Below are 27,387 nucleotides of genomic sequence, written 5' to 3' on the forward strand. Positions count from 1 at the left end.
AAATTTCAGATACACTTCTCTTTTTTCAGGGGATGAAGCTCTAGGCACTACATCTCTGAAGTAATAACGACTTGTCCACATCCTTGCAGTCTATTGTAGCAGATATGAGGGAAAAAAGGAATCCCTATGATGCCCCCTGAATATGATATGTACTCAGTGGGTGCCAGTGAGGAAATGAATACAATATAGCCTGAAAGACACTGGTAGTTAAATCTTTTATAAAGCTTATTTGTGTGTTTTTCTTTTATGACTCAGATACTTTCTTGTAGGCCAAAATTTGTAGTCTATTTTCTAGTTATTCCTGGTTTGGTCTGCTCTACTTAGCTTTAAGAGAAGGGGCAGTAGGAATGTCCACAACATAAAAATGTAGCGCAATTTTATCATTCAAATAAATTTTGTATCTTATTGCTTCTGTGATTTTCACCTATAAATTAGGCACATATATTTGTGAAATGGATTTTAAAAGTAACAAATCCTGAAGGCTTCAGCAGTGAGAGTCTTGCTTTACTGATATTAAGGTGTGTCCGTGCTGCTATCGGGAAGATTTGGAATCACATTATCCATTAGTGAAACACAGTGCAGCACAATAGCAAGTGATGGATACTAAGAGTCCAGCCGAAACTTCAGGGAGCAGGCAAAACGTAATAACCTGAATTAGAATCTGGCTAGAACAGTAAGGCTTCCTCCTGTGTCTGTGTCCACCCCTCCGCTTTACAGAAAACGCCATGGGATTTTTCGTGACTGCACTTGGGTAAACTTAAAGTTTATGTTTCATCTGAAAGTTGGCAACTCAAGTAGCATAATCCTCCTCCCTGCTCCATGCTGGCATGTTGATTCAAAACCAATGGGGAAAAATCCTACTTCCTGAATCCTTAACAATACTTCCTATACACTTGGGTGTTGCTTGTAGGTCTGCCTGATTCCAGATCTGTCCTTACGCTGTGTGGTGGCAGGACTGCATGATGTTACATGTTTGTTTTTCTTTCCAAGTTGCTTAGCAGGTTACAGTTTTGAATGCATTCTTTCATGTGTTTCAGGTACCATCTCTACAGACCAGTAAGCAACTCCCCTGAAACTTATGACATTCTTTTTGTGGTGTTTCATTAGGATGATAAAATCTAACATGAAAGGAAGTTTTTTCTAGTGGTTAGGACACTAGTCCAGCATGTGAAAGACCTGGGTTCAAGTCCCTATTCTATCACAACCCTCTTATGTGACCTTGGGCAAGTTACTTAAGGCCACCTTTGTAAAGGTATTTAGATGCTTTAAGAAGCAGATAGGTGCCTACTGGGATTTTCAAAAGTGCCTCACTTCCATTGATTTCAATTTGTAAAATGGCAATAATAGCACTTCCCAATCTCCCAGAAGTGTTGTGTGGATAAATACATTAAAGAGCATGAGGAACTTAGATACTATGATAATAAGGACCATATAAGTATTTAAGATTATAGATATCAGTTCAGATACAGACTGATCTAGTGTGTCTCATCATTTTCAAGGTTTATTTCATAATGTAGTATTCCTCTCTTCTTACAAAAACAAGATACAGTACTGTAATTTAGAGTTTAATGCTTTTAAACTTACTTAAGTAAACAAACTTTTAGTGCTTTCTGTTTCAAAGAGCCAGTATTATTCCACCTAGAAGACCTATATAATAACCTTAAGTGCAGCACACAAATACAGTCCAGTATTTGTTAGTTCATTTAATATTTAATATTTGCTTACAAAAAATAAAAGCAAAGGACGCTTTGCTGTAATTTAAAACGTAAATTCTGAAAAAACACCACCACCTTGTTAAGCAGCTCTCCCATACAAAATAGACTCAATCGTTCCCTGGCCTGAGTTTGTGGAATCCATGGCACTTTGTACCGCTCTGGATTAAGCTCCATGTCACTTTTTGACCCCACCAGAAATTTTCTGACTGTTCTAATCATAGTCTATTGACGGTGTCACCTTCTGTACATTTGCATTGTTCATTGTTTAAGAACTTTCCATAAGATTGTTAAATGTGCATTGAGATCATGGAACAATCATAGAATCACAGAACTGGAAGGGACCTCGAGAGGTCATCTAGTCCAGTCCCCTGCACTGAAGGCAGGACAAAGTATTATCTAGACCATCCCTGACAGGTGTTTGTCCAATCTGCTCTTAAAAATCCCCAGTAATGGAGATTCCACAACCTCCCTAGGCAATTTATTCCAGTGCTTAACCACTCTGACAATTAGGAAGTTTTTCCTAATGTCCAACCTAAACTGCCCTTGATGCAATTTAAGCCCATTGCTTCTTGTCCGATTCTCAGAGGTTAACAACAATTTTTCTCCCTCCTCCTTGTAACAACCTTTTATGTGCTTGAAAACTGTTATCATGTCCCCTCTCAGTCTTCTCTTCTCCAGACTAAACAAACCCAATTTTTTCAATCTTCCCTCATAGATCATGTTTTCTAAACCTTTAATAATTTTTGTTGCTCTTCTCTGGACGTTCTCCAATTTGTCCATATCTTTCCTGAAATGTGGCACCCAGAACTGGACACAATACTCCAGTTGAGGCCTAATCAGTGCGGTGTACAGCAAAACAATTACTTCTCGTGTCTTTTTTACAATACTCCTGCTAATACATCCCAGAATGATGTTTGCTTTTTTTCAGCAGTGTTACACTGTTGACTCATATTTAGCTTGTGATCCACCATGACCCCAGATCCCTTTCTGCAGAACTCCTTTCTAGGCAGTCATTTCCCATTTTGTATGTATGCAACTGATTGTTCCTTCCTAATTGGTGTACTTAGTGTTTGTCCTTATTGAATTTCATCCTATTTGCTTCAGACCATTTCTCCAGTTCATTTTGAATTTTAATCCTATCCTCCAAAGCACCTGCAACCCCTCCCAGCTTGGTATCATCCGCAAACTCTCTGTGCCATTATCTAAATCACTGATGAAGACATTGAACAGAACGGGACCCAGAACCGACCCCTCCAGGACCCACTCATTATGCCCTTCCAGCATGACTGTGAACCACTGATAACTATTCTCTGGGAACGATTTTCCAATGAGTTATGCACCCATCTTCTAGTAGCTCCATCTAGGTTGTATTTCCCTAGTTTGTTTATGAGAAGGTCATGCAAGACAGTATCAAAAGTCTTACTAAAGTCAAGATATACCACATCTACCACTTCCTCCCTATCTATAAGGCTTGTTACCCTGGCAAAGAAAGCTATCAGGTTGGTATGACACAATTTGTTCTTGACAAATCCATGCTGACTGTTATTTATCAACTTATTATCTTCTAGGTGTTTGCAATGTAAACAATCATAAAGAGACTGAGTGATGGAACTTCAACCATGTGGTCATTGGCTCAAATTCACTTTTGTCTCATGATGAATTATAATAGTCTTCAGAGGCTTCAGCGAATTCTTTTTGCCTGAAGATAGCAGCATAATATGTAGTATACAGTATACTGTCCTTAATTTTTTTAAATTAATAATTTAATACATTAATGCATAATTACGACATGTGAAAGAATGTTGAGGTCTAGTCTGCTGCCTATTTGTGATGGGAAACTTGCATTAGCTGGGATACTTATTAGCACAACAAATGTCTGTTAAGACCCTAACCAAGTCCTCTTTATATTTCCCAGTATTACGTAGCCAAAGTAGTATGATCGGTTTGTTTTTTTGAGAGAGATACAGGCTATAGATCTTATTATATAGACCATAAATAGTGCCCAAGCTCAACAAAGAAAGCAGTCTGTTCACTTTGACCTTGTCCAGTGTAAATGGTAGAACTGAAATCTTCACAGTTGCAAGAGGCTCTATACATACAGCTCTGATTCCATCTCCAATTGACGTTCGTCTTATTTCCAAGTCAGGAAGTTTCTATATCAGTCATATTAAAAAAAGATTGTATAAAAACTTTACCTTTTGTGGGTTCCCCCCCTTTCCTTTACCATTATTTTTTCTTGAGGTAGAAATGTTATTTGTTATGAAATGTTCTTGGCTAACACTCAATGGTTTGCAGTTCAATCTCTTCAGCTGTTCTTTCTGCAAATAAAAAAAGAAATGTATTGATCTGAAAATCAATTAGAAGGCCAACATTCCAAAATTAACAATCCACCTAATGTTAATATCAGAGCTGCTCTGAACCTTTTGTCATTAGTACAAACTTGCTCAGACATGATTACTCTGGGATTGTATGTTATTTTTTAAATTTAGTAAAGGTATTTAAAAATATTTCAGTTAACCACATACACTGCCCCTCACCATGTTTAAAAACATAAACGATACTGGTTTCTTCAAAGAGAAGACCACTAAGATACCATAACCTGTTGTGGCTGACTATACACTGTCATCCCCAAATTTGGCCAGCCAGATAAGGGTTGCACTTTACTCTGATGTTTACAAAGCTCTGGCTCTGGCAGAATGCCTGCACTGGCTGGTTTCAGAGCGGGTGGACCTTCTCTGAACAAACTCCTTAAATCAGGACTCACAGCAAAAATAGCATTAGATTGCAAATTCCTTGATGGAAGATGCGGGAAGGGGTGGAATCTCAGAACTGAGCTCTATTTAGACCATTCCCCTGGGTGAGGTCCTGAAGCTGATGGATCATTGGGTTGGTCTGATACAACAAATTTTGTTTGCTGTTGAGTCAAATATCCTATTTTCTGCATCTGTGCCCACAGGGAGTATGTTGTACAAAATGGCCGTCCCCTAAGAGGCTGAGTAAATGTTCAGCTTAGGTAAACCATGGCAATGTATATTTAGTGCACATAATGAAAGAGTTTTCAGCTGCAACAGCAGTTACAGAAATACGTTGTGTATGTATGAAAACCTTTTGGGGTCTTACAAGCATAGAAGTAAGAGATGAGAGAGACCTACTGGACCAAATTTATCCCTTCTATAACTCATTGACTTCAGCAGAGTTAAAAAAAAAGATGATTTGGACCACACTGCCTCAGAACTTAAACTTTCTTTATTTGTGTGGTAAAAGGTCTATTTTTCCTGCTTGGTCACAATTAAAAAATTTAAATTGTACCCAGATAGGCAAAAATACCGACTTTTTACCAACAGGAAAAAGCCACTGGAAGGTCTGCACTGAGAAGGAAGATGGTTGAGGGCCTCAAACTAGTGAAGGGTTGGGTAGGACCTGGGTACAGAAGGAAGCATATTCTCTGTAGCATAATCTGGTATCATCTCGGCTTGTTACTCAGCCAGTACAAAAGTTGCCTGAAGCGTTGCAATTCAGAGTTGTTCCTGACAGTACATTTCCTAGTGTTTTTTTTTAAAAAAGTCTAATTATAAGTAGGACTTTTAACAATAGCGAGCAGTCTTCACTGGCCTACATTAGAGGCTTGATCTTGAGGATCAGTAACTCTCATTGAAATCAGTGGGAGGTATCGATGCTCAGCATCTCCCAGGACCAAATCACAAGTGAACAAATGTTCATAATTTAGGCATGGAAATCTCATTACATGATGATGTCCACACTCAGAAAATTACCTTTAAGCTTGTCTCTCTTATTCTGGAATAGATGCACAGATTTATTACAGAACCACATGCAGCAGACTAAAACTGCAGACACAGCAGTAAGAAATGCAAAGAAGACAGCTACAAAATGTAAATCTTCATAGATAATCTCTAAGGGGGGAAAAACATAACATTATGAAGTTGGTCATGAGCACATATATATTTAAATGGTAGAATAAAAGAACTACTGATTAGTTCATACCATAGACAGTTAATACGATGGTGCCGTAGATGTTGGTTCCCAACTCTTCTGTTATGGTGACAACATAATAGCCAGCATCTCTCACGCCTACATTCAGAAGCTGTATAGAGCCATTTTCATAAGTATTCACTCGGTCCTTGTAACTTTTGGATATGTTAGTATAACTCCCCGGTTTCCACTCCACAATTTTGTTGGTGCCCCAACTCGACACATGCTTCCACTCAATGGAGACTATGCCTTTGCAAGAATATTCAACAGAGAGGAGAATATTTTGTGCCACAGTGGCGTTTATGTTGGGTTGCGGGACTAGTAAAGATACTCCTCCTTGGGCTGAAAAACAAGGGAGGGTTGGGCAGTGAGTGCTGATGCAATACTACAGCAAGCATGACTTATAGTAAGGGCAGTTCATACATTATTTTAGAGTGATCAGCATGACAGTGGCTAATGGTCAGGAACAGATCAGATTTCAGACTAATGCCAGGCTTAAACAATACTGTCGCATTCCTCCTTTAAGGTAGAGGGAAGAGAGGTACAGATTTTCCTAAGTGACTAGTGATTTTATTATGTGCCCAACTGGAGACACCTTGATGGTGCCTAAGGGTGGATGCTCAGCATTCTCTGAAAACTGGGCCCCTTTAAGGTGTCTCAAGTTGGGAAGCCAAAATCACTATTTACTTTAAGAAACTGTTATTTTTGCTTCCTGGTTTGTTTTCAGTTTATCTATTTTAGGAACTTACGTGGTCCCACCACGGTAGTATCAGACTGTCTCACAATTTTTTCATGTATTTATCCTCACAACATCCCTTTGAGGTACGTAAGTGTAATAATTCCACTTTACAGAGAGGGAACTGAAAGACTAAGTGACTAACCCAAGGTCACAAAGGAAGTCTGTGGTAAAGGAAGAAACTGAACTTGATTGTCCCAAGTCTAGCACTCTAACCCTGAACCACCCTTCCTCTCCATAAACACAGAATCAGGAGTTTTCAGGCTTTTCAGAGCGTGCACCACACCTTAATACACAGATTGTTTCATGTATGACCTCTCATTACGTCCGTGATGACAATCACATCCCAGTGGCAACTAGAGAAAATGCAGACATGCAAAAGTAATCTTAGGTTCATGTATTTTAAACTTCTTTTAATACAGTTTAGCAGCTGGAAATGAGGAAGATGAGGCATCACCAGGTGACCAGCCAGCTCTTTTTTGCAACGTCACTAAGTTCTTTGCTGACCACAGTTTGGGAACTATGAATCTATAGACTTTTCAATGTGCAATAGCTAGATGGCTCTGCTTCTCCTGAGGACTAAGAGAAAACAATTACACAAACAAAAAGCTTCAATTTTCCCTTGGATTAGGGATGGGTGCTGTTGTGGGGAGATTGTGGTGTTTAGAAGTTGCTTGTAATTATTAGAATTGGGAGCACTGGCTGCTGGGAGTCTGAAAGGACAGGAAACAGGAAGGAGGAGGAGGAGCTGAGGGGTTGGGAGAGAGAACAGAGGGTGCAGCAGCAGCTTGGTAAAGAGGTTTCCACTTTGAAAATAAAATCCTGTTGAAGCTTGTTAGTACCTTGCCTGGTTGATACAGCAGAGATGCAGCTTCCTCTTAAAAATCAGATGCTCACGCAACTGATTAAGTTTAAAAGCAGACATTTCAGGTGAATTTCAATTTCTACTCTTCTCTCTCCCAATTGCCAGAGAAAAACAATCAGCAAACACGTTGTCTCCTTCCCTTTACAGCTCGAATTTCCTTCTTCTGGAGTTTGGCAAAGAGATATACATGCTTATGTGCTATACTGCTACAATTTTAAAATGATTTAGAAGAGATTTAGCAGACCAATTTGATTATAGAAAAAGCAACGGCTACCTGCCAATGGAACTGAAGTTAAAATCCATCCTCAGCAACAGTTAGGGAAAATTCTTCTATCAAAGAAAACCACCTGTGGATTTTCCTACTGTTTACAAATTGCACCACACAACAGTGAATCCCATTTCAGGTCATCGTCCACTTATCACATGAATATGGGTGTTGTGGCTTTGGCTATGGGATCTGGATACTGTGGATTTGGGGGGGAAGGGGAGGAAGGAAGCTGAGAGATCAGGGGTAGGGGAGGAGAGAAATAATCCAAAAAGCAAACATTCAATTGAATGGAGAAACCTGAAGACAGCACTGCCTAACAATGACTTTGGGCTGATACTGTGTGATTGTAATGTGATATAGCAAGCAACAAAAGGCCAATGCAATTTTGGGCAGCAGAGACAAAGGTATCATATTACAGAGAGGGTAGCGGGCGCCTTATTATTGACTAACTGGAGAGAATTCAGAGAAAAGCAACAAAAATGGTCAGAGGACTGGAGGGCATTTAAACCAAAATGGGACAGTGCACAAGTAATTGTACTATTCTAGGGAACAATCCTGCACTGGCCAAGGATGGGTCTAGGTCACCTACTGTAATAGTTTGATTCCCTCTCTATTTTCTACATCCAGTAACAATGACCTTCGATTGCTGTAACCAGCACTTTTAAAACTTTCCACCCAAAGGCCTCGGACAATAGGAGTTTCTCTCTGGTGTTTAAAACGTATATATTGTCTGGAGCCCGCTAAGAGTCTGATTGTGCAGCCCTTACTTGCCAGTGAGTATCACTTACTCATGAGAATATTCTCATCTTTGGGGATCAGCTCTGTAATTATGATCTGCTTGGTAGTCTTAGGCTGCATTTTCCAGCACTTCAGTCTCGATTCCCATTTGTTTGAAAAGGACTGAGGCCACGTCTACACTACAAACTTTGGTCGATGCAACTTATATCAGCATAAAGCCGCCGCAGGTCGTATATTGCTTGTGTGCATGCATACTTGTGGTGGCGCTGTGTGTAGTCCCCAGGAGTGCTTGTGTCAGAGGACCATGGTTAGGTATCCTGGTGTGCAACCTGCAACCATCCAGCTCACTGTCTTTTGGGGAATTTGGCAATGCTTGGTGGAGCACAAAGAGTAGCTCAAGGGCAACTGGGCACAAAGGGCCAACTTCTCAATGTGCAACTGTCTCCAGCACATAGTGTCATCTATATCTGTAATTTTTGTGCTTTTTAAAAAATCTCAGGAACCTGCAGAGCCCTCTTTGTGTCTGCCATCTCTGACTGAAGCATGGAGCCTGTGCAGTTCTGTACTATTGTCATAAGCATTGAAAGCACAGGATGCACAATCCACTAGTATTTTCAGAGATATAAGAAGACCGGAATCAGTGTGGAACATGACAATTTCTTGGAGGACGGATTGCTCTAAGACAGAGCAAGAACCAATTCAAGGTTGTTGGTAGTGTTCACAGAGCAGCTGCAGACAGTGGAGTGCCACTTCTGGGCCCAAGAAATGAGGACTGACTGGTGGGATCACATCATAACGCAGGGGTGGGATGACGAACAGTGGCTGCAGAACTTACAGATGTGCAAGGCTACATTCCTGGATCTTGGTGCTGGGTTCATTCCAACCGTCCAGCACAAGGACACCAAAATGAGAGCTGCACAGACAGTGGAGAAGCGAGTGGCGATCATGCTGTGGAAACTGGCAATGCCAGATTGCTACTGGTCAATGCAAAATCATTTTGAAGTCAGAAAATCCACTGTGGGTGCTGTTGTCATGCAAGTGTGCAGGACCCATTAATCATCCGCTGCAATGCAGGACTGTGACTCTCGGCTTTGTGCAGGACAGAGTGGATGGATTTGCAGCAATGGGGTTCCTGAACTGCATGGGAGCAATAGATGCCACATATGTCCCTATTTTAGTACCAGACCACCTTGTCACAGAGTACAACAGAAAGAGCTACTTTTCTGTGGCTATGCAAGAACTGGTGGATCACCAAGGAAGCTTCACCAACATCCCTATGCCCAGTGCCCCCCGTACCCGTTATGCCCAGCACCCCCCCCACACAAATTCCCCCACCATAAAGGCACAGTGCCTTGCACACCAACACCGCTGCCCAACACCCCCCTATAGCCCCACCACAACTGCCCAACACCCCACACAGAACCACCCACTCCCTAGTGCCCCAACACACACAGATCCCGGGAATCACTCCAAACCCTTGGGAGCAATGCAATCAGCCAGGCCTCCTCTACCTCCGCCTCATCCTTGCTGTTCACCCCGGGGGCCTGTGGCTCAGTCTCCTTGGAGGTATCCGTGGTGGTCTGTGGGGTGGTAGTGGGGTCTCTCCTATGTATGTCATGCAGCTCTTTGTAAAAGCAGCAGGTTTGTGGCTTGGTACCAGATTGACTGTTGGCCTCCCTGGCCTTCTGATACGCCTGATGCAGTTCCTTTGCTTTCATGCAGCACGAGTGCTGGTCCCTGTTGTACCCCTTCTGCATCCCCCATGCAATCTGCTCATAGATGTCCATGTTTCTACAGCTTGTCCATACCTGTGTTTGTGGAGCCGCTTCTCCCCACAGGCGCAGGAGATCCAATATCTCCTGTCTACTCCAAGCTAGAGCACATTTGGAGAGTGTAGCCGGCATGGTCAACTGGGCAATTGCACGTAACAAAGGAGATCTGCTAGATGTGCTCGCCAAGCTGGACAATCAGGAAAAGGCATTGCAAAAACTTGTGGGGATTTAAAGCGGGGAGCGAGGGGGTTTCCAGTCTCCATGACCCCTGGGCAATGGAGTTCACAATTGTGACCAGAGTGGTCAGCGTCAGGCATTGTGGGACAGCTGCTAGAGGACTGTTAGGGTCAACATAAGTAATGCAGTGTCTACATTCTCACTGCATCAACCTCAGTACATCACTCATGGCTCAACACCACTCAGGGAGGTTGTGTTACTGCATCACTGTAATGGGGTACTTACACTGGTAGGAGACAAATTAAGTGTAGCCACATGAACAATTAGGTCAATGCAAGGCAGCTTATATTGACCTAACTTTGTAGTGTAGACCAGGCCTGAATGACAATCTCCTGAATTTTCTGGATCAGAGGTGCGGAGTCAACTTGATTATCTACTGTGTTGGCTCCTTGACATCTTTAACAGTTCTCACTTATAACTGGAAAAACTAGGTGTGGCTATAAACCTATGTAACTAACGCTATAATGTAAAAGGCTGTTTGTTTTGGCAGGCATGGGTGAATATCTGCCAGTGGGTGGGGTTTTCACATATACTCTCCTGGCAAACACCTTCAGTGTTTAGCTCATACCTTACACATATGTGGGTTTCTGCTTACACATTTTATCTACCATGTGCCTCTTGGTTGTCTCATTCTGAAACAGTTTACTATCTATTTCTTTAGAGAACAGATCATAGACTAGCACAGTGGCTGAGATTAGAATCCTTATGAGCCACACAAGGTCCCATCCAAGTCAACAGCAAAACTCTCTCTGACTGATGCTATGGACACATGGCATATTTAAAAACTAGTGTATCAACTTGATAACTGTTATATGTATTATTATGGGCAAGCTAGTGACTATATCCCTGGCTCAGTGGAGGAGTTATCAGGTGTTCTGAAGGAATTAAAGTCATTGGGGGAATAATTAATCAAATTCCTAACGCAGGTAACAAGCCTGGGGACGTGTCACCCTGGGGGCGATAGTATAGACTGGTCTAGATACTGTAGAGAGTTCTGTCACACAAGACCTCCTTGATGTGGGGCAGTGGGTCGCTCGCCCAGTGTTGCTAACTCTCAACATTTTTTCATGAATGATGGGATTTTGGCTGGGGCTGACACTGCTCTGGCCATGAGGCCAGAATCTCCAGACCTACAGTGAATTTATTTGTTTGAGCCCTGCCTGAGGGGAAATCCCCTCTGATTGGCTGTCTGCCTTGCTTTTCCACCTCCTGGGGTTGAGTGACCAATCAGAGCTGCTGTAGGAAGAGCTCTTTCTCTCTCTCTCTCCATAGTAACCTGAAGTCATTCTCACAGAAGGGGAGGGGAGGAGGGAACAGAAAGAGCCCAACAGCTCAGCTGGCTCCCTCCTCCCGTCCTGTGAACAACAGAGGCAGGACAGCGCCTCTGCTCCTTGCCTCTGCCTCCCTGCAGCATCCAGCCCAGAAAGGGACAAAGGGGGGTGATGAGCCCCCTGGAGCTGCCCCACCACCTGGAAGGGGGAGAGGGACCCTGCTGTAGCAACCCCGGGTCTGGGAGAGGTGGGTGAAGAACCCCAGGAGGAGCAGAGGTGGGGCTGTGATGCAGGTAGGGTGGGGGGCAGGACTGGTTTGGAGACTGGGGGAAGAATTCATTGCTGGGAAGGGGATGGGCTGATGTGGGGGCTGAGAGCTCTGCAACAGAGGCTAAAATCACCACACGTGTTACTCTGGGAGATTTGGTGACACACACTGGGGATGGGCAGGGGAAGTTTAAAAATCAAAACAAACCAAAAAACCCACCACTATCTATCTATCTATCTATCTATCTATCTATCTATCTATCTATCTATCTATCTAATGATTTTTGGACCTATCTTATGATTCTGAGAGAGTCTGAGTCATGACGTTTGAACCTTTGGGTTTGGCGATACTGCTCACCCTCAATCCAAGAATGGACTTGAGACTGTGACCAAGAAATGCAGACCCTGAAGTACTTAATCCTACCAGAGTCCCTATATGGATGATGGATGTCTGCCTGGTAAGTCTTCAAATATTCAATTTGTTAAGAACATAAGAGTGGCCATACTGGGTCAGACCAAAGGTCCAACTAGCCCAGTATCCTGTCTTCTGGCAGTGGCCAATGCCAGGTGCTTCAGAGGGAATGAACAGAACAAGTAATTATCAAGTGATCCATCCCCATCCATTGCCCATTCCCAGCTTCTAGCAAACGGAGGTTAGGGACACCATCTCTGCCCATCCTGGCTAGTAGCCATTGATGGACTTGTCCTCCATGAATGTATCTAGTTCTTTTTTGAACCCTGTTATAGTCTATAGTCTTCGTTGTTTTTAAAGGTATGTTTTCTCTGTAATGCTTTTGTTCTGAATAACTGATACTTTGCTTTAGGAAAACTGGCTGGTCACTGATTAACCCTGTTATTGCCTCTGAGAGAACAGGACTGCAGGTGCTGAACTAAAGTCAGACCTGCTGAGATAATCATAGTAAATTAAAAGATTCTGCAGCCTAAGTCCCAGTCTGGAGGAAGCAGACTGCAGGATCCCGCTCTGAGAAAGGGCTGGAGGCCCAAGATCTAAGTGGGATGTCCTTAAGGAGGCCATAGAGGGGTCAGAGGTGCAATTACCTTGGGAACTGTGACATATTTGATGGCAGCATGTGTGGGATTTATGAGCGTGGTGAATTTCCAACAAGTTCCAACAGCAGTGAAAGCAAGTATTGTAGAAGGAAAAAGGGCACTGAGAAAATGTGTCTCATAACCTCTTGGGGAAAGGGAAGCTTTGGGCAGGGGAGGGAAGAGTTGGGGATGCTTTTGTAGCAAGCGGGTTCTGTTTAACTGTGGACAGCCAAGGTGAAAGGAAACAAGCTGCTTGGAGCAAAGTGGTTGAGGAACTCACAGTTCTCCAGAGAAGCCATGTGCAAGACAGGGAACCTCAATTCCTCAGAGGACTCTGTCTTAAGGATGATCCTGGGATGATCCTGGGAACTACAGGCCGGTCAGCCTCACCTCAGTCCCTGGAAAAATCATGGAGCATGTCCTCAAGGAATCAATTCTGAAGCACTTAGACGAGAGGAAAGTGATCAGGAACAGTCAGCATGGATTCACCAAGGGAAAGTCATGCCTGACTAATCTAATTGCCTTCTATGATGAGATAACTGGTTCTGCGGATGAAGGGAAAGCAGTGGACGTGTTATTCCTCGACTTTAGCAAAGCTTTTGACATGGTCTCCCACAGTATTCTTGTCAGCAAGTTAAAGAAGTATGGGCTGGATGGATGCACTACAAGGTGGGTAGAAAGTTGGCTAGATTGTCGGACTCAACGGGTAGTGATCAATGGCTCCATGTCTAGTTGGCAGCCGGTATCTAGCGGAGTGCCCCAAGGGTTGGTCCTGGGGCCGGTTTAGTTCAATATCTTCATTAATGATCTGGAGGATGGTGTGGATTGCACCCTCAGCAAGTTTGCGGATGACACTAAACTGGGAGGAGTGGTAGATATGCTGGAGGGTAGGGATAGGATACAGAGGGACCTAGACAAATTGGAGGATTGGGCCAAAAGAAATCTGATGAGGTTCAACAAGGACAAGTGCAGAGTCCTGCACTTAGGACGGAAGAATCCAATGCACTGCTACAGACTAGGGACTAAATGGCTAGGCAGCAGTTCTGCAGAGAAGGACTTAGGGGTGACAGTGGACGAGAAGCTGGATATGAGTCAACAGTGTGCCCTTGTTGCCAAGAAGGCCAATGGCATTTTGGGCTGTATAAGTAGGGGCATTGCCAGCAGATCGAGGGACGTGATCGTTCCCCTCTATTTGACATTGGTGAGGCCTCATCTGGAGTACTGTATCCAGTTTTGGGCTCCACACTACAAGAAGGATGTGGAGAAATTGGAGAGAGTCCAGCGAAGGGCAACAAAAATGATTAGGGGACTGGAACACATGAGTTATGAGGAGAGGCTGAGGGAACTGGGATTGTTTAGTCTACGGAAGAGAAGAATGAGGGGGGATTTGATACCTGCTTTTAACTACCTGAAAGGTGGATCCAAAGAGGATGGATCTAGACTATTCTCAGTGATAGCAGATGACAGGACAAGGAGTAATGGTCTCAAGTTGCAGTACGGGAGGTTTAGGTTGGATATTAGAAAATCTTTTTCACTAAGGGTATGTCTACACTACGAAATTAGGTCGAATTTATAGAAGTCGGTTTTTTAGAAATCGGTTTTATATATTCGAGTGTGTGTGTCCCCACAGAAAATGCTCTAAGTGCATTAAGTGCATTAACTCGGCGGAGCGCTTCCACAGTACCGAGGCAAGCGTCGACTTCCGGAGCGTTGCACTGTGGGTAGCTATCCCACAGTTCCCGCAGTCTCCGCTGCCCATTGAAATTCTGGGTTGAGATCCCAATGCCTGATGGGGCTAAAACATTGTCGCGGGTGGTTCTGGGTACATATCGTCAGCCCCCTGTTCCCTCCCTCCCTCCCTCCGTGAAAGCAAGGGCAGACAATCATTTCGCGCCTTTTTTCCTGAGTTACCTGTGCAGATACCATACCACGGCAAGCATGGAGCCCGCTCAGGTAACCGTCACCCTATGTCTCCTGGGTGCTGGCAGATGCGGTACGGCTTTGCTGCACAGTAGCAGCAACCCATTGCCTTCTGGCAGCAGACGGTGCAATACGACTGGTAGTCGTCCTCGTTGTGTCCGAGGTGCTCCTGGCCATGTTGGCTGGGAGCGCCTGGGCAGACATGGGCGCAGGGACTAAATTTGGAGTGACTTGACCAGGTCATTCTCTTTAGTCCTGCAGTCAGTCCTATTGAACCGTCTTATGGTGAGCGGGCAGGCGATACGGACTGCTAGCAGTCGTACTGTACCATCTTCTGCCAGGCAGGCAAGAGATGAGGATTGCTAGCAGTCGTATTGTACCATCTTATGCCAGGCAGGCAAGAGATGAAGATGGCTAGCAGTCGTACTGTACCATCTTCTGCCGAGCAGCCATGAGATGTGGATGGCATGCAGTCCTTCTGCACCGTCTGCTGCCAGCCAAAGATGTAAAAGATAGATGGAGTGGGTCAGAACAAGAAATAGACCAGATTTGTTTTGTACTCATTTGCCTCCTCCCCTGTCTAGATCACACTGCAGTCACTCACAGAGAAGGTGCAGCGAGGTAAATCTAGCCATGTATCAATCAGAGGCCAGGCTAACCTCCTTGTTCCAATAACAACGATAACTTAGGTGCACCATTTCTTATTGGAACCCTCCGTGCAGTCCTGTCTGAAATACTCCTTGATGTACAGGCACCCCCTTTGTTGATTTTAGCTCCCTGAAGCCAACCCTGTAAGCCGTGTCGTCAGTCGCCCCTCCCTCCGTCAGAGCAACGGCAGACAATCGTTCCGCACCTTTTTTCTGTGCGGACGCCATACCAAGGCAAGCATGGAGGCCGCTCAGCTCACTTTGGCAATTAGGAGCACATTAACCACCACACGCATTATCCAGCAGTATATGCAGCACCAGAACATGGCAACGCGATACCGGGCGAGGAGGCGACGTCAGCGCGGTCGCATGAGTGATCAGGACATGGACACAGATTTCTCTGAAAGCATGGGCCCTGACAATGCATGCATCATGGTGCTAATGGGGCAGGTTCATGCTGTGGAACGCCGATTCTGGGCTCGGGAAACAAGCACAGACTGGTGGGACCGCATAGTGTTGCAGGTCTGGGACGATTCCCAGTGGCTGCGAAACTTTCGCATGCGTAGGGGCACTTTCATGGAACTTTGTGACTTGCTTTCCCCTGCCCTGAAGCGCATGAATACCAAGATGAGAGCAGCCCTCACAGTTGAGAAGCGAGTGGCGATAGCCCTGTGGAAGCTTGCAACGCCAGACAGCTACCGGTCAGTTGGGAATCAATTTGGAGTGGGCAAATCTACTGTGGGGGCTGCTGTGATGCAAGTAGCCCACACAATCAAAGATCTGCTGATATCAAGGGTAGTGACCCTGGGAAATGTGCAGGTCATAGTGGATGGCTTTGCTGCAATGGGATTCCCTAACTGTGGTGGGGCTATAGACGGAACCCATATCCCTATCTTGGCACCGGAGCACCAAGCCGCCGAGTACATAAACCGCAAGGGGTACTTTTCGATAGTGCTGCAAGCTCTGGTGGATCACAAGGGACGTTTCACCAACATCAACGTGGGATGGCCGGGAAAGGTGCATGATGCTCGCATCTTCAGGAACTCTGGTCTGTTTCAAAAGCTGCAGGAAGGGACTTTATTCCCAGACCAGAAAATAACTGTTGGGGATGTTGAAATGCCTATATGTATCCTTGGGGACCCAGCCTACCCCTTAATGCCATGGCTCATGAAGCCGTACACAGGCAGCCTGGACAGTAGTCAGGAGCTGTTCAACTACAGGCTGAGCAAGTGCAGAATGGTGGTAGAATGTGCATTTGGATGTTTAAAGGCGCGCTGGCGCAGTTTATTGACTCGCTTAGACCTCAGCGAAACCAATATTCCCACTGTTATTACTGCTTGCTGTGTGCTCCACAATATCTGTGAGAGTAAGGGGGAGACGTTTATGGTGGGGTGGGAGGTTGAGGCAAATCGCCTAGCTGCTGGTTACGCGCAGCCAGACACCAGGGCGGTTAGAAGAGCACAGGAGGGCGCGGTACGCATCAGAGAAGCTTTGAAAACCAGTTTCATGACTGGCCAGGCTACGGTGTGAAAGTTCTGTTTGTTTCTCCTTGATGAAACCCCCCGCCCCTTGGTTCACTCTACTTCCCTGTAAGCTAACCACCCTCCCCTCCTCCCTTTAATCATTGCTTGCAGAGGCAATAAAGTCATTGCTGCTTCACAGTCATGCATTCGTTATTCATTTATCACACAAATAGGGGGATGACTACCAAGGTATCCCAGGAAGGGTGGTGGAGGAGGGAAGGAAAAGCCACACAGCACTTTAAGCACAGCACTTTAAAAGTTTACAACTTTAAAATTTATTGAATGACAGCCTTCTTTTTTTTGGGCAATCCTCTGTGGTGGAGTGGCTGGTTGGCCGGAGGCCCCCCCCACCGCGTTCTTGGGCGTCTGGGTGTGGAGACTATGGAACTTGGGGAGGAGGGCGGTTGGTTACAGAGGGGCAGCAGTGGCAGTCTGTGCTCCAGCTGCCTTTGCTGCAGCTCAACCATACACTGGAGCATACTGGTTTGGTCCTGCAGCAGCCTCAGCATTGAATCCTGCCTCCTCTCATCACGCTGCCACCACATTTGAGCTTCAGCCCTGTCTTCAGCCCGCCACTTACTCTCTTCAGCCCTCCACCTCTCCTCCCGGTCATTTTGTGCTTTCCTGCACTCTGACATTATTTGCCTCCACGCATTCGTCTGTGCTCTGTCAGTGTGGGAGGACAGCATGAGCTTGGAGAACATTTCATCGCGAGTGCGTTTTTTTTTCTTTCTAAGCTTCACTAGCCTCTGGGAAGGAGAAGATCCTGTGATCATTGAAACACATGCAGCTGGTGGAGAAAAAAAAAGGGACAGCGGTATTTAAAAAGACACATTTTATAAAACAGTCGCTACACTCTTTCAGGGTAAACCTTGCTGTTAACATTACATACATAGCACATGTGCTTTCGTTACAAGGTCACATTTTGCCTCCTCCCACCGCGTAACTACCCCCTCAACCTTCTCCCCTCCCTGTGGCTAACAGCGGGGAACATTTCTGTTTAGCCACAGGCAAACAGCCCAGCAGGAATGGGCTCCTCTGAGTGTCCCCTGAAGAAAAGCACTCTATTTCAACCAAGTGACCATGAATTATATCTCACTCTCCTGAGGATAACACAGAGAGACAAAGAACGGATTTTGGTTGAATGCCAGCAAACATACACTGCAATGCTTTGTTCTACAGTGATTCCCGAGTACGTGTTACTGGCCTGGAGTGGTAAAGTGTCCTACCATGAAGGACGAAATAAGGCTGCCCTCCCCAGAAACCTTTTGCAAAGGCTTTAGGACTACATCTAGGAGAACCGCAAATGCCAGGGCAAAGTAATCCTTTCACATGCTTGCTTTTAAACCATGTATAGCATTTTAAAAGGTACACTCACCAGAGGTCCCTTCTCCGCCTGCTGGGTCCAGAAGGCAGTCTTGGGTGGGTTCGGGGGTACTGGCTCCAGGTCTAGGGTGAGAAACAGTTCCTGGCTGTCGGGAAAACCGGTTTCTCCACTTGCTTGCTGTGAGCTATCTACAACCTCCTCCTCATCATCATCTTCTTCGTCCCCAAAACCTACTTCCGTATTGCCTCCATCTCCATTGAAGGAGTCAAACAACACGGCTGGGGTAGTGGTGGCTGAACCCCCTAAAATGGCATGCAGCTCATCATAGAAGCGGCATGTTTGGGGCTCTGACCCAGAGCGGCTGTTCGCCTCTCTGGTTTTCTGGTAGGCTTGCCTCAGCTCCTTCAGTTTCACGCGGCACTGCTTCGGGTCCCTGTTATGGCCTCTGTCCTTCATGCCCTGGGAGATTTTGACAAAGGTTTTGGCATTTCGAAAACTGGAACGGAGTTCTGATAGCACGGATTCCTCTCCCCAAACAGCGATCAGATCCCGTACCTCCCGTTCGGTCCATGCTGGAGCTCTTTTGCGATCCTGGGACTCCATCATGGTCACCTGTGCTGATGAGCTCTGCATGGTCACCTGCAGCTTGCCACGCTGGCCAAACAGGAAATGAGATTCAAAAGTTCGCGGTTCTTTTCCTGTCTACCTGGCCAGTGCATCTGAGTTGAGAGCGCTGTCCAGAGCGGTCAGAATGGAGCACTCTGGGATAGCTCCCGGAGGCCAATACCATCAAATTGTGTCCACAGTACCCCAAATTCGAGCCGGCAACGTCGATTTAAGCGCTAATCCACTTGTCAGGGGTGGAGTAAGGAAATCGATTTTAAGAGCCCTTTAAGTCGAAATAAAGGGCTTCATTGTGTGGACGGGTGCAGGTTTAAATCGATTTAACGCTGCTAAATTCGACCTAAAGTCCTAGTGTAGACCAGGGCTAAGAGGGTGGTGAAACACTGGAATGCGTTACCTAGGGAGGTGGTGGAATCCCCTTCCTTAGAAGTTTTTAAGGTCAGGCTTGACAAAGCCCTGGCTGGGATGATTTAGTTGGGATTGGTCCTGCTCTGGGCAGGGGGTTGGACTAGATGGCCTCCAGAGGTCCCTTCCAACTCTGTTATTCTATGATTCTATGATTAAGCCCAGTAAACTCTCCAGAGTGGTGAGGAAATTGAGACAGGTAAATGCACATGTAACGCCTACAGACCCCGGTCATCAGTGGGCGGGATCGAACCAGGGAGCTCTGGAGTTTAGTGCATAAGCCTCTACAGCATGAGCTAAAAGCCAACTGGCTGTTAGCTAAGGCTGTAGAGCAGACTCATTTTTCTCTCTCTAAGTGGCCTCGGTGCCACTATGTGGGACAGCCCACCACGTTCAGGAGGTGTGTGGCTTACATTTATTATTTTGTCTAGATTTGTATATTTCTTGTGCTATTTAAGTAAAGAGTAATTGTGTCTGGAATCTGATGCAAAGTCTGTCTGTTGGCTTTCACTGTCACATGTCCTGAACAATTAAACTATAAACCTGAGTACCCATAAGGTAGAACTGTGGGAACAGGTGTGCTTAAATTACAGGGGACTTTGAGGGGACAGCATCAGTCCCGAGGGCTAGGCAGTTAGACTGGGTGGTCTCAGCTCTCAGTAGTGGGTGTGAGACAGGGGATCTGCACCCAGAGAGTGTATCTAAAGACCCCAGCAAGGAGCAGTGCCTGTACTCTGTTCAGACACATGAGACTTGCAAAGCACAGAGGGCCCAGGGAAGTAGGCCTCAAACACAGCAGCCTGGGGAGTGCCCAGCCAGAGAGGGAACTCTACCAGGGCAGTGTGTGTGTGATGCTCTCATTTACATCCGGGTTTCAGGACAGAACCTCTTTTTTGAGCTTGCTTTCTCTGTCTGAAAGGGGTTTTCAAATAAACAATAGCTGGAGTTTTTGCAGATCGGAAAGAGCCCTGATTGGTCCACTTCTCAATTGGTGCCTCCCCTGCATCCGTGGCTGATTGGGCCATTCCCCTGCAAACCAAAGGGTCCAGATCCTGGCCCCCTCTCGCAGTGCTGGGAAGGGGGTCCCACAGGGAGGTTCTGACCAATGGCTGTCGCTGCATCCTGGCCTTGTGCCAGCTGCCCTGCCACCGACAGGGAGCAACACTGCCCCCCACCTCCAGTGAGTACCCCCACCACAGGTACCCCCTCCTGCACTGCCAACTGTACCCCCCTATTTCCCCCTCCCACTGTCCTCTTTTTGGGAACCTGAAATATGGTAACCATAGCTCTCATTATTTTCAGTGGGGCCAAGCTTTGTCAATTCTGTTAGAAGTAAACAATCTGTGGCTGACACTGCAGAGCCCAAATGGCTAAACAGATAGAGACTGAGATTTTAAAAGCTATCTAGGGCACTTATGCACTTACCTTCCTTTACAGCTAATTAATTATCTCAAATCAGGCACCCCAAATTACTAGTCACTTTTCAAAATCTTGGCCTACATTTTAAAAACATGTCAATAATCAAGCCCGGATTAACCAACGTGCATTTGGTGCCCTTGCACAGGTCCCTCATCACAGGGGCCATTGACCACAGAAAAACCCCATCCCCACCCCCCAAACCTGTGTGGTGCTGCGATCCCACTGAAACATGCCAGGTTGCAACATTACTCACTCAGATTTGGCCCTGCTGCCTCTCATGATGTAGAGGTGGCTGGGCCAAACCTGAATGAGTGACACTGTGACCGGGGCTGGACCTGTTCCCTTCTGCCATAACCACTAAACTATCAGAAGGCTTGCCATGCCCCACCAGAAAGTCAGATGCTGCCCCTAAGGGGGAGCACCCCCCCAGCTGAGAACCTCTGTTCTAGGGAGCTGAAGGGGGCAGGCGGGCAGCACACAGAAGTTGTGCCTAGAGAGGCAATTGTCTTGTATATCACATGGTCCGTCTAGTTTAAGGAAGAGGAAGGCAATTTCCATAGTGCATAGGGTCCCAAAATTCTTTAATCTGGACCTGCCAGTAATACTTTTAAGAAAGAAGAAATGTTTGCAATTACAGTTCTACGGCAATATGTTTTACTTTCACAAGCAAAGTGAAAGAATGTAACATGATGAATGATATTAACTCTATTTAATGTTGGATTTGTTTGGAATTGTTGCAGAAGCAAAACCTATTTCCACAGGAATATCATGCCAATATATAGCACTTGCTCGGCAGTATTGCAAATTTGTCTCTTGCCTCAAGCTGTAATAAAACTGAATGTGTCAACACAGGAATACAGATCAAGGAGTAGGATAGAGGGGGCTGTTATATATTTCCTAGCAAAGGTGAGCTTTGATCCAGACGGCTGTGTGTAGTGCCTTCAGCTGTTTAATATGTGTAGTGTTGTCATACAGAAAATATATCCTGCAGAGCCAGGGCTCTGAAACTTTTTCACACAGCAGAATGCTTCCTAAGCTAGAGCCCCTCTTGTGGATGCCACCCTTCACAGCCCTCGAGGCAACTATCTGTGGTACTTACATGGGCCTCATCACTGAGGAATAGGGTGACCAGACAGCAAGTGTGAAAAATCAGGACAGGGGGTGGAGGGTAATAGAGGCTTATATAAGAAAAAGACCCAAAAATCGGGACTGTCCCTATAAAACTGGGACATCTGGTCACCCTACTGAGGAATCTGAGCCCTTCATGATCCTTAATGCATTTATCCTCACACCACTTCTGTGAGGGGGGGCAGTGCTAATATCCCCATTGTACAGATGGAGAACTGAGAAACTAAATGAGACAGATAGGAAGCCAGTGATAGAGCAGGGAGTTGTATCGGGGTCTGCCATGTCTCAGGCTGGTGCCATAACCACTGGGCCATCCTTCCTCTCTCATAGCTAGACTCTGTGTAACTTGTTTATATGAAAAGTAATATGAGGAAACAAGCTGAAAATCAGCTCACTTTAACATGATGGGTGAGATTAAAAAAAATCTTATGGAAATTCTAAAATAGACTTGGACTGGGTTACAGCGAGCAGCAGATGTCCCTACCAAAGACTGATAGATGCTTCACTCTTGTGCCGAACAGCTTTGCGGCTCTTCAAACAGCATTCTACAGACCACTGAAAAGTACTGTCCTGAAGTTGTTCCTTGTAAACAATAACATGGGGAAATTACTGCGCATTAAAAATAGTTTCATTATAACATCGGCGTCAGTGTTCTCAGTGCAATGGCAATTCAACAGGATGCTGTCAGAATGCAGTTCTGACTCCGTTAGTACACTCAGACTATGATAACTTACAAAGAGATACTGTGACTAAAGCTGAGAGGGAAACAGTTTTCCCATCCTGTGAGATTTCAAAAAAAATTAAAAAATCCTATTCTGCACTGGGGAGAGAGTGACAGCAATTGCACCTCCACCCCTCCCAAATAGCGTAGGCTTGTGGCACTCACTTGCGATGTAGAAGACCACATTCAAGTCCCTGCTTTGCCTGAGACTTATTTTTCTCTTCATTGATCCTGTTTGTTATTGTGTAATTTTTAAGCATTGCATATCTGTCCGGAGCATTGGATGGACATCTTTTTATTACTAAAGTCTGAATAAAGTATATAAAGAATAAAATTTTCTTTGGCTGAAACTCCAAACAGTGTCTATCACCTATCTGCATTTATAAAGTACCTGTCCTTAGATACAGAGAGATGTGCACAAGAGTAACTAACCACAGGAGATTCCAAGAACAAGCTTTTTAAACAGACAGGAGTACCCACTCACCCCGAACTAGAACTCTGTTTCTTCAGTTCCGAAAACACACAGCTCCACCAACTGAGCTTAACAGCAGTCACCCATTTATCATAGTGGCAAGTCCCTTATCCTCTCTGTTATGTCTCTTGCTCTTTATCAATAAACATAACATGAAGGAACCCCCTGGGCACAGGGGGATCCAAGGAACTGTGTTCTCTAAATATATCAAACATGCAAGGCCTAGCTACATATACGCACTGCTGTGCTGGCAGGGTTGTGGTGGTTTGTGAAACACAGAATACAATGAGGGCCACTAGAGTGCTCACAAAATATGTAAAGGGATACTAACCCAATTCCTATACACTACACTCTCTGCGGGCAACATTAGCCCTTCCCCACCCTACCCAAAGTCAGTATCTTACATTGTGACATGTTACAACATAGTTGCTGGACTCTTGAGACTAAAAATCTGGAGGACACACTTGAAATTTCCAAAGCCCTGTCCCAGTTACAAATATCAGAATCCTATTTTTGTGTGTCCTTCAGACACGCCAATTCTACCAACTGGTATAACTGGAATGGTCAGATACACGGTGAATATAAATATAATTTTATAAAAACGGAACCATTTACTTCATGCCATGGAACAAACAACAATATAAATAAATATACATTTTCCATGTTTGTCAGGAAGGACTTTACTCTAAAATCTTGCATTTAATAGAAAAATTATCTACCACTGCTGGGGTAACCTGCTGTGTAAGTTAATTGCCTGGGCCAAAAAAGCAAGTTCTGTCGTGGGTTTAAGTGCACAGTCACTTAGCAATTGACCCGCAATGTTTTCAGGACTACAGAAGCACTGCTATCAGATTGGTTATAAATCATTGTTATAAAGTGTAGTCAATCATTTGAGACAACAGCAATGTATAAACTACATAAAGGCAGTCAGTTATTTGTCAGAGTTGTAATTCACATGTAATAAATTCTCCCCATTTTCATAGCGGTTTAGGGCCTGATTTTCAAGGACAATGGTGAATCCAAAAGCACACCTAACTTGCACACACAGTTACCAGGATTGCGTGATCAAATCAGGGAGCTGTACACACACACCTTGTCCAGTTATGCGTGTAATAGGCCTGTTGAATGTACAAATACCTAACTTGCATGGGTAAGCACAACAATTGTGCATGCACTTTTTCTGCAAGCAGATTTGGATGAAACAGCTGAAATATGAACTTTCAGAAGGCAAATAATTAACAAAAATTGTGCTGGTGAAGGATGCTTGAAGACTGAAATCCTCAGTTATTGACCCAAAACACCTGGAAGAGTGAAGGGTAAGTTTCACTACTGAAGGGTTGTTTTGTGTTGTTACTAGAACATCTTCTTGTTTGGGGGAGCTGTTGGCGAGAACCTCTCCTTTAAATTCTTTTCATGGCCCTTCTTGCTGTGCTCAATTGAAAAAAATATAAAATTTGCAAATATTTGCACCCTTGAAAACACAGAAAGCCTGACTCTCAGGTACACTAGGGCCACTTTATGCCACTATGGCAGCATAAAGGTACCTTCCAGTGAGTGTAAATGACCTCCACAGAAAAGATCATTTAGGACTGTGTTTGGAGTTTTGTGGAGAGTTCACAAATTTGATTTCAGCAAAGGCAAACACAGAAAGAATAAAATTCTCAATGGAAAAATTGTACTTTCAAAATTCAATTTCCCCTCCCAACCTAAGAAAATAAATGGGATAAATTGCCAGCACCCTCCACTCTTAGTTACAGCTGTGAGGTCTATCAGCCTTCACTACAGCAGCACAGCATCTAACCTGCAGAATTGTTATTACTGGTGGAGTTGCAAGATGGAAAAAACAGTTTAATTCTCACATCACAGGTTTGTAAGATCGGCACTAGGGATAAAACCCCATCTTTGTATTTGTTTACTGAACACATTTGATCTGGAATCATCAAGAAATGATAAACATGGAATCCCTCAATGCCAGTGTTACAATGTAATTTTTCAGGGTAAAGCCACATTTGCTGTGGCTGCACAGGGTTCTCCTCGCATAGGCCCTCCTCCTAGGTCTTTTGCACATTGGTCAATTTCACTTTTTACTTGTGAAAAATTAAATAGGAGCTGTGAAAATTAGGTTAAATTAATTGTTCTGGCGACAATTCAAAATTGTTTAAAAAGATTAATTCCCCATAGCAGGTGTTTATTTAACGGGGCTTTGCTGTTCTTTGGTTTATGTGTTGGTGTGTGCATGGCAAGTGTATTCCTTTTACCTTGCTCTTTAAAGTGACTTGCTTTGATAAATGCATGGTATTGTTCTGAACATGGTAATTGTATTCCTTTCACAGAATGCATTTTCTGGCAGAATTTTCTGCCAGAAAATTAACTGCAAACATTTTAAAATCTTTGTCTAACATACATAAAGTCTGGCAATCTGAAAAGTAAACATATAAATATATTTTAGCATGCAATCAGTTTGGATCTCTTGAACCTGCCCAATCCAAACAGCCAACCTTGAAAGCAAATATCAAACCCTAATCCATTTTCTTGTGAATGACTGCAAGATGACTCTGTGTGTACATGTGCTGAGCTGCAAGGAATAACTAAAAATCCCTTTAACTAAAATCCCAGAAATATGAATAGACTGAACTGACAGGAAGACACCATTGCTCGTATAATGGGATCTCCATCTCTTGCAGACTATAAATTCTGGACTACAAGTTATTCAACCTGCAGAGGTTCAAAATTGAAACTAATGCACCATATACTGGACCTTAACATGGCTACATAAATTGAGTTTACAGCATTCTGATCGCGTATGTGTTTGGAGAAAAGCTGGCAGCTATGAAATTATTCATGAAGAGGAGAAAGCTTTGAAATAAAATGTTATTGACCGTTAGTAAAATTACCGAAGGGCTAATGGCTACATCACTCCCCTTCTGTATCCTACTGTAGCTGAAGACATGGAATTTAATCTTTATAAAGATGTAAACAGAAGGACTGTTAAGTGAAGTGACTTGCACAGAGTTGCACAACAAGTCATTATCAGAGGCAGGCACTCCTGACTCCAATATGAATACCCTCTCTGCTTGTCCTGGCTGCTTCTATTAACCCTCTCCTTGGAAGTAACACAGGAAACACCACATCAAATACATACCTAGTTTAATTCCACTGACTGTACTACACCAGGGATGAGCTTGGCTCACCATCTTTAATATACTCGGGGTGTTTTGTGTTTTTGAGTTAAGCTTATTTTAGCTTTTTGCTGACTGCACTGCCATATTTCTCAATTTTGCTCTGGCCCTTTGTCCTAAGTACAGTTTGTTTGCACTAAATGTTCTTGTTTCCTCTTGTGTTTAAAAATAAAGGAGAAAAATATGATTAGTAGAACCCTCCTCTTTCTCAGCCAGGGGTGGGAATTACACCTGGTTTCCAGCTTTGTTGGGTCACTACTAAATCCATGTGCTCTCATCCTGCCTGGGAGTTGAAGCTCACCCAATGCTGAATGCTCATCTGCTTTCTTACTTCCGTGGAAGGAGTAGGGAACAGAAACTGGGGCTATATGTCTCCAACAATTAACATTGTTAGGGCAAAGAGCAGCTAAGTAGATTCCCCACAACACACAAACTCCAGCAGCATGAATGAAAAGTACTGCCAGAACAGTCTTAGCTACTTTTCCAAGGCCAAGCACTGTGTAGACTTACACCCCATGCTGTCCCTCCCACATTGCGGGGTCCCAGAGCCCGGCCTCCAGCCTGAGCTTGAATGTCTACACTGCAATTAAACAGCCCCTTAGCCTGAGCGCCGCAATCCCAAGTCAGCTCACATGGGCCAGCTGTGGTGTTTAATTGCAGTGTAGACATACCCACTGAGTTCAGTTTGGCATCAGGGGCTGGAAGTGCATATGCCACAAGACCACAATGTAAACATTCCCCTGCTCTCAAAGACTTAGGAACTACATTGTTCATACACAGCTCAAAGGGCTGAGAGAGAGAGAGCAGAAACAAAGATTGGAAGAGAGATGGGAAGAAAGGAGACAGGGAGAAGGAAAGGGGAAAAGAAGGAGAGAAAGGGAAAAGTAAAAGGGGGTGGAGAAAAGAAGGTAGGGTGAGGAAGAGAGAGAGAAAGCTGGGGAGAGCACAAAGCAAACAGATTAAACTCATCCAGGACACTTACTCTGTAGAGCCCACCCAGCAGCCAGGCAGAGGGTCACAATCCCCAGTATGATGCCTTGTCTTCTGCAGCCCTGTAGAGGTCTCATTAGAGAGAAGAGCAAACCCCGGGGGTTGCATTTAACAGGGTATCTG

General features: G+C 44.6%; 1 protein-coding gene and 1 long non-coding RNA gene across 2 annotated transcripts; one reads left to right on the forward strand and one right to left on the reverse strand.

Moving 5' to 3' along the window:
- Positions 1–3,315: 3,315 nt before the first annotated feature.
- Positions 3,316–27,387, reverse strand: VSTM5 (V-set and transmembrane domain containing 5). Its single transcript, XM_048843091.2, has 4 exons — positions 27,257–27,387; positions 5,718–6,047; positions 5,489–5,626; positions 3,316–4,033 (listed from the first exon to the last, which is right to left on the reverse strand). The coding sequence occupies exons 1-4, from the start codon at positions 27,339–27,341 to the stop codon at positions 3,990–3,992; spliced, it is 597 nt and encodes a 198-aa protein (XP_048699048.1). The 5' UTR covers positions 27,342–27,387; the 3' UTR covers positions 3,316–3,989.
- LOC142069156 (uncharacterized) lies at positions 24,288–26,459 on the forward strand. Its single transcript, XR_012665008.1, has 2 exons — positions 24,288–24,411; positions 25,780–26,459. It is a non-coding gene; the product is annotated as an uncharacterized LOC142069156 (long non-coding RNA).

This window comes from Caretta caretta, chromosome 1, assembly GCF_965140235.1.
Source record: "Caretta caretta isolate rCarCar2 chromosome 1, rCarCar1.hap1, whole genome shotgun sequence".
In the NCBI taxonomy this organism is placed as follows: domain Eukaryota; kingdom Metazoa; phylum Chordata; order Testudines; family Cheloniidae; genus Caretta; species Caretta caretta.